The 18,086-nt window shown below is 39.4% G+C and overlaps 1 protein-coding gene across 1 annotated transcript in view; it reads left to right on the plus strand.

Annotated features, from left to right (window-relative positions):
• The first annotated feature begins 262 nt into the window (after positions 1 to 262).
• The window catches only part of rap1gds1 (RAP1, GTP-GDP dissociation stimulator 1), a 28,725-nt gene continuing 10,901 nt past the window's right edge, over positions 263 to 18,086 (plus strand). Inside the window, exons 1-7 of the mRNA XM_053343843.1 lie at positions 263 to 573; positions 4,465 to 4,572; positions 6,460 to 6,582; positions 9,736 to 9,861; positions 14,098 to 14,244; positions 16,860 to 16,988; positions 17,664 to 17,789. Of these exons, the coding sequence (XP_053199818.1) occupies positions 570 to 573; positions 4,465 to 4,572; positions 6,460 to 6,582; positions 9,736 to 9,861; positions 14,098 to 14,244; positions 16,860 to 16,988; positions 17,664 to 17,789 (763 nt within the window). The 5' untranslated portion in view covers positions 263 to 569. The remainder of the gene's footprint in view (positions 574 to 4,464; positions 4,573 to 6,459; positions 6,583 to 9,735; positions 9,862 to 14,097; positions 14,245 to 16,859; positions 16,989 to 17,663; positions 17,790 to 18,086) is intronic.

The following is an 18,086-nucleotide window of genomic DNA, read 5'->3' on the forward strand; positions in this document are numbered from 1 at the left end:
ACTTTTCAGTATTTTAATATGCTGCATTATTAAAGATGCATGCATAATAATGCACTTTTGTTGACTTTAGGGTACCAACCTCAGCAGCCTGTAAAGCTATCTCTAAAAAAACAGCCTGTAACCATGAAAAAGCGGATGTAGTCAAGAAATTATAGCAACTAACTTTTATTTTGAAGGTTGTCACCGGAAGCTCTGTTTAGCTATTCTTCCGGCTGACTTGATAGTGGCATGTCAGCAGTGAGCCAGTCGTCCAGGGGAGCGGCAGCCAGCAGGACTGTGTGTGTGAGCGGCTATGAGAGGAAGTCAGATGTGTTAACCTGCTCGTCTCCCCGGTGTACAGGCCGCTGTACAGCAGGACCGCCAGACCGGCCCGGACGCTGCTGTCGCTAAGTAACCTAACTGACTAGCTAGCTGGCTAACCTCAACCAGCTAACTCCTCCTGCTCGAAGCGGCGTAAAAGGGACGAGCTGTGTGAGGAAAGCGGGGCCTCCGGCTACTACGACTCCGTCTACGGCTGCTGTGGAGAGCTGAACAACCCGGCTTATTACCCGGAGCAACATCCTGCTGAGATGGGTGAGTAGACAGTTAGCTACCACGAACTGTTTTCACCATTTCGTTTAGTTAAAGCATAAAAATGGACGTGAAGAAAACGCCTTATAGTCGACATTATTTATCATAAATGAATACCTGCAGGAAATGTGCGTTTACCTTCACTGTTTCCTATTTTATTACAAATGAATGTCAGTCATATGAAAAGCTGACTTTAGCTCAACCGTGTGTAGTGCCTCAGTAGTCGGGTGGGGTAGCTTCCCTCTCTCTCTCTCTCCCTCTCCCTCTCTCTCTCTCTCTCTCTCTCTCTCCATCCACTCTCACTGCTCGTCATATTTTCTCCTCTGTTAAATATTGTTTATTCTAAATGCATTCTCCGATGTAAATGAACCGGGACTCGACATGGTTTGATGCTCTGAATCTCTAAATGAACGTACACCCCCCCCCCCCCCTGAAATGGCAGTGAGTGCTGTTGATGGTGTAGATGGCACTCCTCCATCTCCACAGCTGTTATGCAATGGGGCTCCAGCAGCCCACTGTGTGTGTTGCTGTTTATACTGCACTGCTCTCCACACACTTACTGTTCCTGCAGGTTAGAGATGCTCACACACTCACACACACACACACACACAGAGAGAGAGAGAGAGTATTATATCTGCATTGAATTGAATGCAAATGCTGTAGATTCATTCATTATTGCTCCTTCGTTTTAATCCCCATGAGATAGTGACATCCTTTTGAATGAGGTATTTCATACGATCTGATCCCAGGCAGGATCGCTTCTTTTCCCATTGATAGAAGGCACCAGGAGGAGGATGGAGGCACGGATGGATGTGTGGGTTGTGTGCAGTGCATTAGCAACTGACAGCAAGAACCAGGTCACTGCAACATCTGAAATCCTTACGCAATCTTACCATCACCTGGTTTGTGGGCAAAATGCTGGACGAACACTTGAGAGAATTTCCAGTGATTCTACCATTTTCCAAATTGACCTCAGTTTCTTCTTCTTTTTTTTTGAACCCTTCAGGGAAGTAACTGTGTCAGCGTCAGAGGTAATTAGAGTGCTTTCTGGACTGAACCTGACAGGTCAGTCCTAATCAGATTTTTGCAGGGAGTGTAGACTGAACTGAAGGCAGCGCTGCGAGTCAAAAAAAAGCAGCTGTGAGAAGCATCACTTTGTCTCATTGAAGCTACTTGCGTAATAGGTATTCAGCAGCCTTTATGTAGCTTGGCTGTACATGAATGTCAAGCTTTAAAAAGGTCTTCAGAGATTGTAACTCTACAGTAGTGAGGTACCACTCTGAACAGGATCTGTGGGAGCTGTTAAATGTCACAAAATGCGAGCCCAGAGTCAAAAACTGAATTATTTAACACAGTATAAATATCCTGTCTGTAATCTGCTTCTTTCTCTGATTAATAAGACGAACAGGAATGATAACCTGATTTGTGCGGTGGCGTGTGATGAATACGCAGCTGTGCAGCTGTGTGGCAGACTGATGACACTGTGCATTATGAGGAGTAAAGAGAAGTAGAAAGAAGAACATTGAAGCTGTCTGTTGTTGGTGTACACTGGAATATAGAAGCACTGTTCATTAAGTTAATGAGGGAAGCGCTTCAACTAAAATTGGCTTTACATTGGTGGCGGTTGACAGGAGGTCAGCTTGGAAGCTCCATCATATTAAATTAAATTGTGACCATGAAAAGTACTGGGCTGGACGTTTTGCAGTCTCCAGTGGAAAAACTACTATGGCTGCATCTTAGTTATTTTTACTAACAATTAATTTGCAGATTATTTCCTCCATTATTTGTTTTGTCAAAACAATGTCATAAAAAAGTGAAAATGCCTGTTCAGATGTCTTGTTTTGTCTATTTAATGCAGAAAATCAAATTCTCACATTTGAGAAGCTGCAATGAGCATGTTTGGCAATTTAGATATTTTAATAAACATCTGAAGTAAATATTACTGATTCATTTTCTGGTGATCAACTAATCCATTAATCGACTGTAAATTGAATTGTTGCAGGTCTAAACTACAGAATATTGATTTGTCATTCATGGGCTTCCATACATGCTAATACTGATATATCTGCAGTGAGTTAACACCAGCTGTTCTATCAGTGGGGCTCTGCTAGGTAGCCATTATATTATTAGCTTGTAGAGCAGGCCAGCATTTTTAATCTTGTCGCAGATAATTAAAATGTATTAAATTAAAAACAGATGATGCTACTTTGCTTTTTTCCAGTAGCAGGTTCTAGTTTGCATGTTTCCAGGTCTCCAAAATGCTTTTAATGCTTTTATCTCTCTTCACTCTTTTGTATTAATGTATATAGAAATAGAAAACATGCAGGAAAACAGGCTTCTAATTTAGAGTCGACTGACCAAAGTTTTAATCTCATACACAATATGAGACTTTCTGCTAGCCAGTGGTTGTATTGTGCCACTGTTGACGTGTCACAGCAGAAAAAAAGCAGATGTTTAAATAATAAAAAATGTGTCACATTGTCACGGCTCACTGTGACGGAACTTATACTAATAACAAGTCAAAATGTCTGCTGTGAAAAAGGCTTATTGTGGGCAGACTGTGTGTTCTAGCGGCTCAGCAGCAGAGTGGTGTGTCTTCTCTAAAGAAACAAACTATGGTTAACCCCACAGTGAAACTTTCATACATATTATCCTGCAAAAACACATACAAATACATATTTCATCAACATTTCATTATGGCTTTAGATCATAGTTACAGCTTATGAACATGTATATTGTATCTAACTACTAAAATCTTTTAGTTAAGACAGTTATTTTGTTATGTAATAATAATAATAATAATAATAATAATAATAAATGAGTACAGTCAAATCAATTAAACACAATACAGTAAAGTCTCTAAAAATAGGTGAAAGGAAAAAAATCTGACATGTACACAGAAAACATAAATACGTGTAAAAGTACACACCATCAATATAAATATATTACATCTTTAAATGCTGACACTGAAGAGTCAACAGTCCTGAGTTTGGGGGAGGATCTAAGATCACATACAGGCTCATAGAATGTTAAGAGGTCTGTTGTTGGCTCTTGAATGTGGGAAGAGAAACATATCTGTTGAAATTGTAATAAACCCTGTCCTACCTCTTAGCTGCCTGGAGTCTTCTAGCAAGTTCTACCTTGTTTTAAAGACTTATTGCTTTTAATTTGACTCAGCACCAAACTGAAAACAGTATATATTACACTATATTTCTTTTTGTATGTGTCTATGGTCCTGTTCTTAATAAATGGAGCATATCAGAAAACAAACGTAAGATGAATCTAAATCTTCTGTTTCCCGATGCAGTCCATCAGCTGGGTGATGTGACCAAAATCTCACATCCTGATAACGATACCTGACCCCGTCTTAGTTCAACAAGTAAATAGTTGCTCTGTTGGAGCTTCTGGAGGATCCAAAGATGGAATAGTACAAGTTGAGATTCTGTAATGCTGTAATTTAGCCATTAGCAGGTCTCTCTAAATCTCTGTGTGCAGTGTGTGCCTGCAGCTGCCTCACAGTGAAATACATCCAGAGCACCTGCAGCACCTCCCGACGTTTAAACACTTGGCCAGGTTTAAAAAGCTCATCTGCCTGCATGACAGCAACATAAAACTGTACGCATTCGTCTTCCCTCTGTCAGAAAAAATGGTAATTTACAGGACGTAACTCCAGCAGTGAGCACGGAGATGTTAAAGAGATTTAGAAGAACGTTGACTTCTCACAACTGAGCCAGCTGGAGTGGTATTGGTAAATTTGCAGAGGTTTGAAAGCTGCTTTTAAAACATTTAGCTCTGCCGTCAGCTTCTAAAACAACTGAAGAAATGTGTCCTACGACTGATTCACTGATTTCAAACCTTTTTAACTCTTGTAAATGATGTTGTTTCTCTACCCAGACAACCTGAGCGAAGCCCTGGAGAAGCTGAAGCTGGCATCTACAGACAGCGCCACCGACAGCGTGGAGAGCTGTCTGGACTGCCTGCTGAAAGCGCTCGCTAACAACAGTGAGTACAGCTCAGATTCACAGCTAGAAGGATTTAAGTTGTTCTTAATCTCTCTGGCAATCTGCCTCATTTGTACCCAGTAACATTTGTGCACATGACTCAGAATCTAAAGAGCAGCAGTCGATGTTTGAGCCGCAGCTTTGTTTTTTTCGGGGCAGCGTGGCAGTGTTTGTCAGACGGCTGAGTAATGACATCTTGCTGTTTTGAATCACTGTGATAATCTGCATCCTTTCATATGTCTCTAATAGTCACTTATTGTTTTATTTCAGGGATTTCCAAACTATTCCATAAAAGGTTCATGTGGCTGAAGGTTTTCAATCCAACCAAACAGTAGAACACCAGGCTTGATTCATTTAATCAACTGATCTCCAGACAGCTGATTGGTCAAATCGTGTGCTCTTGATTGGTTGAAACAAAAACCTGCAGGCACACGACCCTTTATGGAATAGTTTGGACATGCCTGTTTTACATCATGACGCAGAGCTGCAACCATTAGACTATAATTGAATTATTGTTTTTGCCTTTTAAAAAAAGCAAAAATGCCAAATATTTGTTGGTCTCAGCGTCAAAAGAAGTCATTTGACATCATCTTTCTGATATTAGACCATTAAAAAAACAGTATTGATTAATCAAGAACATAATCACACACTAACCTCTAACTCTTCACTCTAACTATGGTTGCAAAGAGATTTTTGATTATTGCCTTTTCTTCCTAATTTTAACTCTTTATTGCCAGGAGTTATCACTAGGCCTGTCATAATAATTATTGACATAATTTTCAACATCATCATGTCTATATATGGACTTATCATATGATACATGGACATGACCTTTGACCTCAGTATTAACACACTTCACATTAGCAGCTAAGAGTCTATTCATGTCACACTGACTAAACAAGTAGTGTCCTCTATTCCTCACTGTGTACGTCCTGAGTGGAGACTGTAGAAGAATTAAAGGTTGATAACTCTGTCCCCAACCATAATGACACTCTGTGTTTTTGTGTGTGTAGCACCCACTCTACAATCCCAACCCCCACCCTCCTTACATTATTATATTATCATTATATCAGTGGTATAAAATGATCTTCAAATGACAATAATATCATTTATCACGATTATTTCTGAGACAATATATGGTAGTTATCATGACAGGTCTAGTCATTGCGTTATATATATTCAAATATCTGTAATCTGAAAATAAGTGTGATGACATTCTCCAGCCTGTAAGAAACACTGTGCTGCTGTGATTGATTACTACAAAGCCACATATGATGATGTGATCGATCCAGTACCTGCTGAGCTGAATCACACGGATCTTAACTCATTGTCACTGGAGTTGGTAGATAACAGTTTCATTCATTTAGGCACTTTTTTATGGACATGGTATCAGCTGTAAAGCCAAATGTTTGCTCTGTGAACAGCCACTATGGAAAGTGTCCTTCTAAAACAACAGTAAGTGAACACAGCTGTAGCTACAGACGGCTGTTTGTGTGACTCAGAGCTGATTTGGGTTCCAATAATGGTCATTTCGCCTCTATTTCAGTGGCAGTTTGCAGGTGTTAATGCTGAGGTTGAACACACACAAAATGTTATAATAAATAGAACAGGAAACCAGCAGATTATATGTTTGATAAGCACAGTAATTAGTAAAATGTAAGGTGAAAAGAAATGAATTAAAACAAAATGTTGGCTCACAAAATATGGTGGAAGTCAGATAGTGATGATAGTTGCAGCTCAGTATAGAAATGATGCAGTCAGAAAGCTGGATAATCAATAATAATGTCTTGTATTCTATAATATTCCAACTGTGATGTGTTGAAACTAAGAATGTGTAAAATATGTTGATACTTTGTACTTCATGACCTGTGTGTATTTTGTCCTGCAGACACAGAGGCCAGTATGAAGATCCAGGAGATGGGTGTTCTTCCTCTGCTCCCCACCCTGCTAAACCCCCAGTCTTCCTGCACCCCTAAAGTAGCCAACATCATAGCTGAGGTGGCCAAAAATGGTGAGGTTCACTTTTTTTCTTCCAAAGCCTCATCCACCCAGGAACCATCCTGACCTTCTGTTCCCTCCTTTCATCAACTATTCAGTTCTAAGTGTTTCACAGTTGATTGACAAGCTGATAAAAAGACAGAACAAGTGTAGACTGAGGACAAAAGAAAGAAAGAGAAGGAATATGATGAAAGATAAAAACAAAGAAGAAAGAAAAAAGATTTGGAATAAAATGAGAGAAAATAAAAAGTAAGAGAGAATAAGAGAACAAGTTTATTAAAAGGTAATAAAAACAAGGTTAAAATGGATTATTAAGACAAATAAAAAGTAAAATGAAATAAAAGATTTAGGATTAATAAGAACAATCTAAAATTAAAAAAAAAGAAAAATAAACAAGAAAAAATAAAAAGAGAAAGTTTATTAAACATTAAAGTAAAAAACCTTGGTTTAAATAAAGATTCAATTAAATACAGTAAAATAAAAATAAATAAGAAATAAAAATTAAACAAAAAAAAGACAAAGTCTATAAGAGATTTAAAAGACAAAAGAAACACAAATAAAATCAATAAGAATATACATATTGTTGAATGATAATATAACTGTCTTAATCATTGAGTGTGAATGGAGCAACCTTATCATTTATGGATATGTTACAACTTCTCTATTGATAAAAATAGAATGGATCAAAGCGTAGCATCAATTTGATTGACAGGTGCTTCTTGGCATTTCAGAGCTGAGCTGTCATTGACTGTGAGTTTATTGTGTAAGGACTTGGAGCTTGCATAACTGCATTGTCACAGAGACTCCAGTCTCCACAAAGCCTCCGTGTGAGTACAGGAAAAAGCTTTTAGAGCCCGAAAAGCACAAGTGAAAAGAATTCAGGGCAAGAAAAGGTTAGGATAATGAATGGGGGTTTTTTTAGACAGCTTTTAGACTGCAGCTAATGATCACTCCTGCAGCAGTTTGCCAAGCTTGGCAACAACCTGCTGGCATTTATCTGTCTCCGCTTCAGGAAAACGACTGCCGGGGCTTTAAAGACAGCTCCCTCTCTATCTGACGCGAAGATTGTTTAAAGCTGCACCGGGGCAAGATTTAATGTTACCATATTTGACTTGTTAGTTTAAAACAGCAGCAGTGGTGTACTACCCCCCATCCCCCCACCCCCCCCTTCAGATGAAAATTATGGTTACTTATTCAAAGCAGGGTCGCTGGTGACACATCATCTCCAAATACAGAACATAGTGACTCAGAGAGGACTGTAAACTGTCTGGATCCACACACATAAGCCTAAACTGATTTCATCTTACATTACCTATGTTATAACATGTCACAAGCATCAAGAAACGTTTTTCTATCAGCCACCATCACCTCATTAATATATTTGTGTTTGTGCATTTTGTGGGTTTATTTGTGCATCAGCCTATCACAGATCTCTCCTTTTATAAACACAAAGGTTTGATTTAGCTATTCCAGCCTTTTTCCAAGCCAAGATTACTTCTCCTGTCCAAATATGAGGCCAGATCTGCTGTGAAGAAATATTATATTGCTACAATTAGTTGATTAATTAGTTAGTTGGCCAGCAAAAAACTCAGCAAATAATGATTGAATAATCGTTTAAGCAATTATTTTGAGCTAAAGGGAAAATAATTCACTAGTTCTAAATATCTAATGTGGTTTTCATACTGCTCTGTGATGAGAAACAGATTATTTTTGCAATATGGTGACACAATACAAGACACTTTGTTATCATGGGCTCTGGACATTTGTTTTTTACTATTTGTTGATACTTTACAGATCAAATAAATAGTCGCTTAACCCAAAAAAAAAAAAAAAAAAAAAAAGGTAAATTAATTGATAATGAGAATAAGTTCCAATCTGATACCATTGTTGGTTTAATGAACTGTATACCTTGTATGTGGAAAAGACTGAAGGTGGGGGGCTTGACTTCAATATCTGGGCCGATATAGGATATTAATATGGGATCAGTGCATTCCTAATACTGGCATGATTCCACCGGTCACGTTCTGGCTCCAACAGCTGATCGCTGCTACTCTAGTCTCAATGATTTTAGCCCCAACAAGTGCACCACAGTACATTTCAGAAGCGTCCCTCAAGTGTCTCTCTGCTCCACTGCCCTAAAAATACGTGAGCAGATCCAGCTGGACAGAAGTCAGACACAGAAACAGCATAGAGCATTCGGTACAATTTCAAAGTAAAACAACCCATGCGACTCCTGATAGTGTTTCAGAAAAAAACAAGAAAAAACAGATCGATAAAGAAACTATTTAACTATGTAGCCTCCTGACACACAGTTGAAGCACAAACATGAAGGAAAATTACCAACTAAACCAAATTATCAACTAAATTTTAGCAAGCTAACAAAATCGGGTCGTTTAGTTGTGCTGCTCCTGCAGTAATTACGGTAGCCTAAAGGCACTCGGATTCGATTGAGCTGCTGTAATTACTGTATTAACAGTGCAACTTGATTTAATGCTGTGCTTCAGAAATGCTCCTGGTGCAGAGGCGTGAACTGTGGCGCAGTTGCAGCGTGGTGCATTCGTGGCCAGTGGGATCTTCGAGTTAGCCCACAGAGGAGGTCAATGCAAAATATTAATACGTGCGGGGTAAAAAGAGTGTATTTTTAGGAACAGGTCATAACATGTAGTCTGTATCTTATCATGTTGTGAGTAACAGCAGTCACAAGCTGTGAGTGGTTCCCATACAGCAGGATGTAGTGAAGAGCCTGCTGCTTCTTTAACATCCTCCCCCTGCAGTATTTACAACTGATCAGCTGAGGGGGAAAAAAATGCTGACAAAGTTGATGTGCATGCAAAGTTGGAGCCAATAGCAGCAGCTGGTACTAACCTCAGTAATGAATGTATTATATTTCCTGTATCTGCTTTCAAATAAAGGTCTCTGGGTGCTTTGCTAATGAAAAGCTTTTAATGTGAAACACGAGCAGCAGGAAGTGATGGCTTTGAATTAACAGTAGATATACTGTAAGAAACAGGAGAGATCATATGGTTTATACTGTTGTTTTCTAACTCTGTCATTTCTCTACATATATTGCTTTTTCGTGGGCAGTGCTGCAGTTCAATGAGTACAACTGATTTAATGCAATTATCCTCCAATTTATGCTGATGTGTTCTGCTCACTTCTCCCCTAGAGTTCATGCGGAGTCCATGTGTCGAAGCCGGCCTCATCCCTCCTCTAATTCAGCTGCTAAGCTCCAGCGACCAGGAGGTTTTACTGCAGACCGGCCGAGCTCTTGGCAACATCTGTTATGACAGCCGTAAGTAGGAGTTTGCTTTTGCTTTAAGGAACATTGAGCCCGGTCATCACTACCACAGAGCCAATAGAACATAAGTCATCAAAAAAACCCAAAACGATGCTGCTTTTGGACCGCAGCAGACAAAAAGTGATGTTTTTAAGCAGCCACACAGCCTTTAACAGCTTTATAGGATTACATGCAGAGACATGTGATGCCATTTATTTCTTTTTTTTGTTTGCTTTTGAGCCGTAAATAACTCGCTCGCTGCTGCAGAGCGTGTATTCTATTTGCTACCTCACTGTTTTTTAGTCGTGAAAAGCTTCAATTGAATTTGATGGTAGTTTTTTTAATCACATTTCGGGAGGATTCACCTTGAAGGAGCTGCAGGTTTGTGCCAGAAGAGTATATTTGATTATATACTTTTCGAACACACTTCCTTTTAACTGTATAGCATGTTCTCTGGTGCTTAATGTTATACTTCCAGCAGCAGATGAAGATTTTAAAGTGATGTTTACATGACTAGAACACCTGCTACCTGCTAACACTGTAAACAGCCTTTTATTACAGATCAGATACCTCAAAGTGAAAATGTGTTATTTTGTCAGGCAGTTGTTTTTTTTTGTCGATGCAACCGTCGCCTCATGAAGAAAGCAGCACCCTCCTCAAAGCTGGAGAACAGTCTAATCCTTGTTGAATCTGGGTATGTTCCTTTCCTCTGTGACACAACAGCTGACAGTCATCACGACCCAAAAACGCGACGCTTGTCAAGAGTAAAGTGATCCAACAGTGGCTTTATATGATTATGAGCCACAAAGCCCCCTGATAATGATATATTTCAGAGGGCACGAGGAAAAAAAAACCCATAATTAAACTTTTCACTTTTGTGCTTGGGGTATTGCTCATTAAAAACCATCAAGTTCATTCTCATTTACAGCTGAAAGACATGCTGGAACCACATGTACCTGATATGAAACGAAACTTAATATCACAGTCCATTTAACAATGATGTGGTCATGTTTGAGGCTCCACGTGGCGCCTTTGGCACCATCCAATTTCAGACCCCTTTTTGATTAGTGAATGTTCCAAACAGTAGAGTTTAAGCCCCCCCTTTTTTTCTTTTTTTTTTTGCAGACAGCTTTAGAGGCTTTAATCACAGCTGTCAGTTCTGGCGCTCACTTCCTTCCCTCTCGTTGAAAAAAGCTGGGTATCTGCGGAATCTGGCGGGATGTGACATTTGTTGGAGCGGAGGGGGGTCTCGGCGGGGCTGGCACCGCTTTATGATAGACACGCTGGGAGAGTGTGGAGAAGCAGCTGCTCACCACCTTTAAAGAAACACACACTGATAGGGAAGACGCCTCAGTCCCTTTAGCGGATATCAAGTAATCACTACGAAGTTAGAGAAGCTGTCATACTGTCACAATATGAATAAGACTTTGATTAAACATTTCAAAACATGAACAAATATTGAGACAATTGAATGAACAGTATTAAGGTTAAATTTGAGTCATGTACAGACATAATTTAGTAGTTTTACATCTATATCAGTTATAGTAAAGGTAATGAGGGTAAGTATACGATCAGATGTCTGAACCTCTTGAGGTCTTCTTTCCATGTGAAGGAGCAGCTCGTTCCACTTGTCTGAGCCGCCCCCCCAAAAGGTTTCATTATGCTTCAAACAACCGTCTAAAGGCTAAAGTGTCTCCACCTGTTCCTAATGGCTACGCTGCCTCCTGATCTCTCTCCAAGCCATTCAATGTCTTTGTTGTCTCGCTGCAGGGAACGGTACAAATGTTGCATATTTCACATTCTTTGAAGCAGCCACCGTTTGCCTCGATGACAGCTTCACACACTGTTGGCACCTTCTCAAGCGGCTTCACGAGGAAATGGTTTTACCAACAGAGTTGTCACAAATGCTCGGCACTCGTTGGCTGCTTTTCCTTTCACTCTGCGGTCCGACTAATCCAAAACCATTTCAGCTGTGGGACCTGGATCTGAATTTCATGTGTGAAACCCATACACATTGGTAAAAAAAAAAAAAAGCTTCCAAGCTTGCTACCAAGGTTGACACAGGTTGCCATGTGGATACCACAACATTCACAAGGTTTTAAACAAAACAGTCCAATAAATAATCCTACAAGAAGCCCTCATTGTGACAATCAAGTTAGGCTTCAACCTTAGCTAAAAATGTTTGGATGAGCCCCAATTTTATCACGAACCGACTCAGAGTCAGCGACAAAGAAGAGAGTCATACATGTAAAAGCCTCTGAAAAAACATTTATTATCAACATCAAACAAGACAGAGAGGGGTTAACAAAGACGCCTCCTAAATAGCTACCCAGGTGAGGTACTTTCCTGATGTCCTCTCTCACCTCACCCACTAGCTCCTGGGCCAGGAAGTCAAAGCAACCTCTTAAGTAAAAGGAAGGGAGGGACATCACAGTTGGGTTTACATTGGGTGATTGTGACGCAGCACTCATCACTCTGTTTCTTGGTCAAATAGGTCTTGGAGCTTTGAGTAGTATTGTGGGTCATTGTCTTGAAAAACAAATGATGGTCATTGCCAATACAGTCATATTACTAATAGGGCTGCGTATTGTAGCCTCCACCACTCCTCCACACCTCAACGCCACAGATAGGTTGTACCTTCTGTGACTGTGGGCCAGTCATGTGTCACATTAAATGGAAATACACTGCGCTGATTGGCTGTGAGAAGTCCATACAAATAGTCATATTTTCTAGCTCTGGGTGCAACAAAGATCGATTGCAGGTATCGTTTGATGGGAGATGTTTCCATACTTCTTCCTATCAATATATTCCAGTCGATACCTTAAAGGTATTGAGTACTGATACCCAGCCCTAATTACCACTAGTGTACAAAGCTGTTTTCAAGACAAACAGTGGTGACTACAAGGAATCGAAAATATGTTGACATATTGAACCCTTTTTTGTTCATTACATGATTCCATATGTAAAAGTAGTAAAAAAGAAAAGAAAAGAAAAACCCTTGAATTGGTACCAATAGGTGTATCCAGTCTTTACTGCTGCTGTAGTTATGTACAGGAGAAGTGATTTAGGAATAGTTGGATTTAGGACTTTCGTACCTCTGCACCCCTGACCAATTGTGATTGTCCCCTTGTGTATTTTGGAAAATTATAAAAATTGTCAAACAGAGTTTCCACCTTTCCATCATCAGAAAATGGCTTTCAGACAATGTAAGATGATCTAACAAGCATTTCTATAGAAGCACACTGAGACCTGTAATGTGAGCCCAGGCACCCAAGGAAACTCAATCTTGGTTGCTTGTGTCTTTGATTTTATGCTTTTTGGGAACTTCGAGGAACAATGACAGCATTCACATTAAAACAAGCTGTGCTGAGTGCTTAGCAGCTTAATGTGAAGAGAACAGAAATGGGCGATATTAAGCACCTGGCATTGCAGCAGTGCTGTGTGGTTAGGCGACTTGGGCCACCAGGTGTGACTGGAAGTAGCGAACACACTTCTACTGAGAGGGGCTGACTCATCTAACGCTTCTTTTGGCAGCTGTCCTACCAGACAAAGCCTTCCCAGAGAGACCACTGTGCATTTATTGGTTCTCTCAGCAAACAAAGAAATGAAACAACACAGATGAAGTCATTTGTAATAAATCACAACATCAAAGGTAAAGTGCGCTTGCTTTGAAAGGAGTAGGATCTAGAAATGGACAGCGCACAAAGGCTTGATTATACCAAGCATCTCCACTGTCAGTAGTCGGTTTATTCAAGCTTTTATTTTTTTGTTGTTTTCTAAGATTCTAAGCCTTTGATTTTGCGGTTGTTGAGTTTTTGGCTGCAGCAAAATTATCGTATTTAATAAGATAATTTTAGCTTTATTCTTTTGCCACACATATAAAGAAACTATATAAGAAAAGGGAAGAGTTAAGGCCACCAATGTCAATTGTGGCATTAAAAATTTGACTCTTTTGTATAGATTTGAATAATAAAAAGCCTTTTATTAGAGAACCAGCCTCATATTAATCCTGATTCGCCTCACACAGGACTCGGATTAGCTTTTTGTCATACAGCTGTGGTCATAATTCTTTACTTTGCACTTACTTTATGCAGCATTGTGACTGTTAGTTAGCATTGATTTGTATATTCTGTCTGCTTATTTAACGTTGCTTTTTATGTGTATTTTTTCAGGTTTTTTAATTTAATTTTTTCTTTCTTTTTTTCCCTTTGCTTTGTGGTTGATTTGTGTCCTGGCCTCTTTGTTTTGCAGATGAGGGCAGGAATGCAGTTGACCTGGCAGGAGGGGCTCAGATAGTAGCTGAACACATTAAATCCCTCTTCCAAAATACTGAGCCGGAAAATGAGAAGCTCTTGACTGTCTTTTGTGGCATGCTGATGAACTATAGCAATGATAATGGTAATGACCATCTTCCCCCGAGAAACAACTGTTAAATCATTTGAACTAATCAGCGGATCTTCTCTTTATACGCAGATGATGTCACGTTATTTTTTACAGACCGTAAGGGGTTGAGTTATTTTGGACTGACCATTCTCTTGATCTTTTTCTACCATGCTCTCTTTTGCTTTTCCAACTTCTACCTCTGAGGTAATCTGCAGTTATTAATATTTGCTGAGAGGTTTTATAGTAGCAGTACCTCCTCTCCCTCCTCTCCCTCGCCCCTGTAAGTTGGCATTGTAAATAGACTCAGCAGGTAGAACACATCCATCCAGCTAGTTCCTCTCCTTGCTTCCTAACAGATGAAAGTATCAAACTGCTGAATCCTCCTTTCTGTTTAGCATAAAGCATAAATGTAGCACCAAATGACTAGTAGTATTATCTTGGAATAATGGAGATGGAAATCAAATATTACAAAAATAACACAATCAACAGTTATGGATGATTTATCTACACTTGTTTGTGCTGCTGTTAGTTCTGTACACTGTGTAGGTCCATGGTATTGTCTGTTATGAATTAAATGTTAGCATTAGCATACTGTAGCTAGGCTAGTTAAAGGTGTAGTTCAAAATTTTGGGACATGTGATTAAACAAGCTTTGTTTCCGAGAGTAAGATGAGAAGATAACTGTAATGTCTGTGTCATAGTATAGAGCTGGCGTCAAAGCTTGGTTAGCTTAGCATGAAGAGAAAGCAAATAAACACATTTTGGGCCTGTTATTTCTTTATTAGATAGCCAACTGTAGAGAGATGGCAGGAAATTAGGGGAAGTAATGTTAAGGTGCACATTTTCCACCTTAACTAGGTGCCTACTAAGTAGTACCACATGTGCTCTAAATTCCATTTATCACTATATTTAAATTAACAGATTTGGCCAAAGGTGGAAAAAATTGATAAATCCATTGTATCACTGCATACACGTTTTTCCGAACTATTCTACAGTTTGCAGCTTGGTGATAACAAGGCTTGTTGAGAGCGGTGGGTATGCTGTCTGACAGACTTGCACCTCCTGCCAAGGTGTCTTTTGGCAATGATGGTTGAATCTTTTGGAGTGGGCGGCGTGAGGTTTGGGGCTTACATTAAAAAGAAGAGATGAGATATTGTGGCTTCAGCAGCTTTCAGCATCTAGCTGACTTCTCACATCTAGCTAATGCACACTTACTAACACTGAATCATGGCGTTTAATGCAGGTGAATGAGTGCACTCACCATGCGCTAAATGAATTAGATAGCTACGGTGTAATATCTGAAGGTGCTTTGTGTATACTGTGTAAACATTAATATATAACTGGCATATTAATTGCGATACCTTGATGCTGACACTGTAAACATTATAAATGAGACCACAGGTGAGTTGATGAAGTGGTGTTTTTTTAGTGGCAGTATTTTCCCAGCAATGCTAATTAAGGCTGGTTATCGTTTAAAAAAATTACGATACCAGTACCCTTAAAGTCATACTGATAGCAATTCATTCGATACCCATTCACACACATTATGAACACTTGCTTTTATCTGGTGTAACAGGTGTGTAGTGTAGACACACTTTAAAGCGTTTAGGTGGCATCTTGGCTGCTGAACAGCTAAACGCGCTAACTCTAACTAACTAAATTCACCACGACTTCACCACCACAGACAGGTTGTAGCTGCTGTGGCAATGAGCCAATCACATGTGGCATCAAATAGAAAAACACTTGTGATGATTGGCTGTGAGCAATTCCATACAAATAGCCATATTTTATATCTCTGGGTGCAAAAAGGATGGATTGCACGTATCGTTTGATGGGAGACTTTTCAATGCTACATGGTATCGATTTATTTTCGGTCGATACCTTAAAGGTATCAAGTACTGATACCTAGCTCTAATGCTAATGCTTCTTGCCCTTTCTGTTTCTGAACTCTTCTGAAATCAAGTTGATTTATGTACTGCAGTGTCTCAATAGATTCTACAGAAGGTTAAACACTGGCATGTAGCATCTGTTGGTTTCAAATCTAAATTTTCGGAGTGGTGATATTGTCGTGGTCGACCTTCCGTAAGGATCTGAAGATTCTCCTTCTCTCTCCTGTTGTGCTCCTTTACCCTCTCCTGCGTCCCTCCACCACTGATTCAACAGCTCTGGGTTTAAAATAAAAATCTAAATGCTTTCTTTTTGCTGTCCAGGTGCTTCTAATAGCTCTACCATGATTTGCCGTGAAATGGCAAACACTTCTACACATTTCCTTTGTAAGGTTTTGGGGGAATCTTAGTAGCCAAATGTACTTTTCTAACTCACCTAACTGTCACAAAGAGAACCTCGTGTATATTTTAGCTGATTTATATATTTAATCTTGTGTCAATGTGTGAGTGTGAGTGATTTTAATGTAATTTTTTAAACACATGAGGCATGAATTGATTTTTTGTTGTTATTTCACTAGTCTTAATGCACATTTACAGTCGGTTTATGGTATCATGTATGTTCAATTGAAGCGGTATATAGTGTTTAAGAAAGAACATTTTAAATCTTTTTTTTTTTTTCTTTGTCGTCTCAAGACTCAGACTTGGACTGACTTCTCATCTTTCTGTCTGTCTCTGTTTTCCTCAGATTCCTTACAAGCCCAGCTGATCAATATGGGTGTGATCCCCACTCTGGTGAAGCTGCTAGGCATCCACTCCCACAACACAGCGCTGACAGAAATGTGTCTAATTGCCTTTGGGAATTTGGCTGAGCTCGGTGAGCATATCTAAGTAGTTGTTTAGCCAACCACTCCAACATTCACATCTCAGATAACTCCAACTTCATATACTGATACTTTGTTAATCGGCTATGTCAGATATTGTCAGATTGTTTATTTAAGAAGATAATCAGTTGTCATGGTACATATATATAGATAGTACTTGAATAAGATTAAATAAGAGTAATAAAGCAAAAATACATAAAACATTTTTTTAAATTCTTTTGTACATCAGATGAATATGCTGACTAATGAAATGAGGTTAAACAAAACATTGTCTCTGGTCTGCTCTACGCATGAGAATTTGGAGCAAGTAGTCATCAGTAAGCATATCATGTGCATCCCATGATTGGGCCTATGAATGGTCAGGAGTTATTTCCAGTCTGCTGATAGATAATCAAGGAAAGGTGACCATACATTCATGAACCATTCATCTTTTCTCCTTAAAACAGCCTGTGTATATCCACATATTTTAACATAATAATGTGATTTCAGTTGGACTTAAACATGGTACGTGGCTCAGAAACATCAGTCTTATCATAGTCTTAACTGATTAATACATGAACCTGAATGCAATGCTCATCAGATGTCTCACTGTATTTTCATTGGTTTAGATTTGTAGATAAGAGGGTCTCTGTCGTGACATGTGTGTGATACTCCTCTTGTGTTTTCAGAGTCCAGCAAAGAGCAGTTTGCCTCCACCAATATCGCAGAGGAGCTGGTGCGTCTCTTCCAGAAGCAAACAGAGCACGAGAAGAAAGAAATGATTTTTGAGGTTTTGGCTCCTCTGGCAGAAAATGGTAATTTCTTTTTTTTTCTTTTTTTTTTTTTGGATCTATTTCTAGTTCTAGAAAGAGCAACGTGCATTTTAAGGGAAGTGTGGAGACTCAGAGATAAACAGAGAGACTGCAGTGTACCGTCATACCTTTACATGTAAATCATGTCCACCTACTGTACAATAAATGATCCTCTTACTGTGAGTCATGCTTTCCAGTCTAGCTGCTAACTGCACAGTCATGGCAGACAGCTCCTGCATTCGCTCAGCTGCTCTTTTTCAAACGTGTGTATGTGTGTGTGTGTGTGTATGTGTGTTTCAG

This window comes from Scomber japonicus, chromosome 22 (assembly GCF_027409825.1).
Source record: "Scomber japonicus isolate fScoJap1 chromosome 22, fScoJap1.pri, whole genome shotgun sequence".
Classification (NCBI taxonomy): domain Eukaryota; kingdom Metazoa; phylum Chordata; class Actinopteri; order Scombriformes; family Scombridae; genus Scomber; species Scomber japonicus.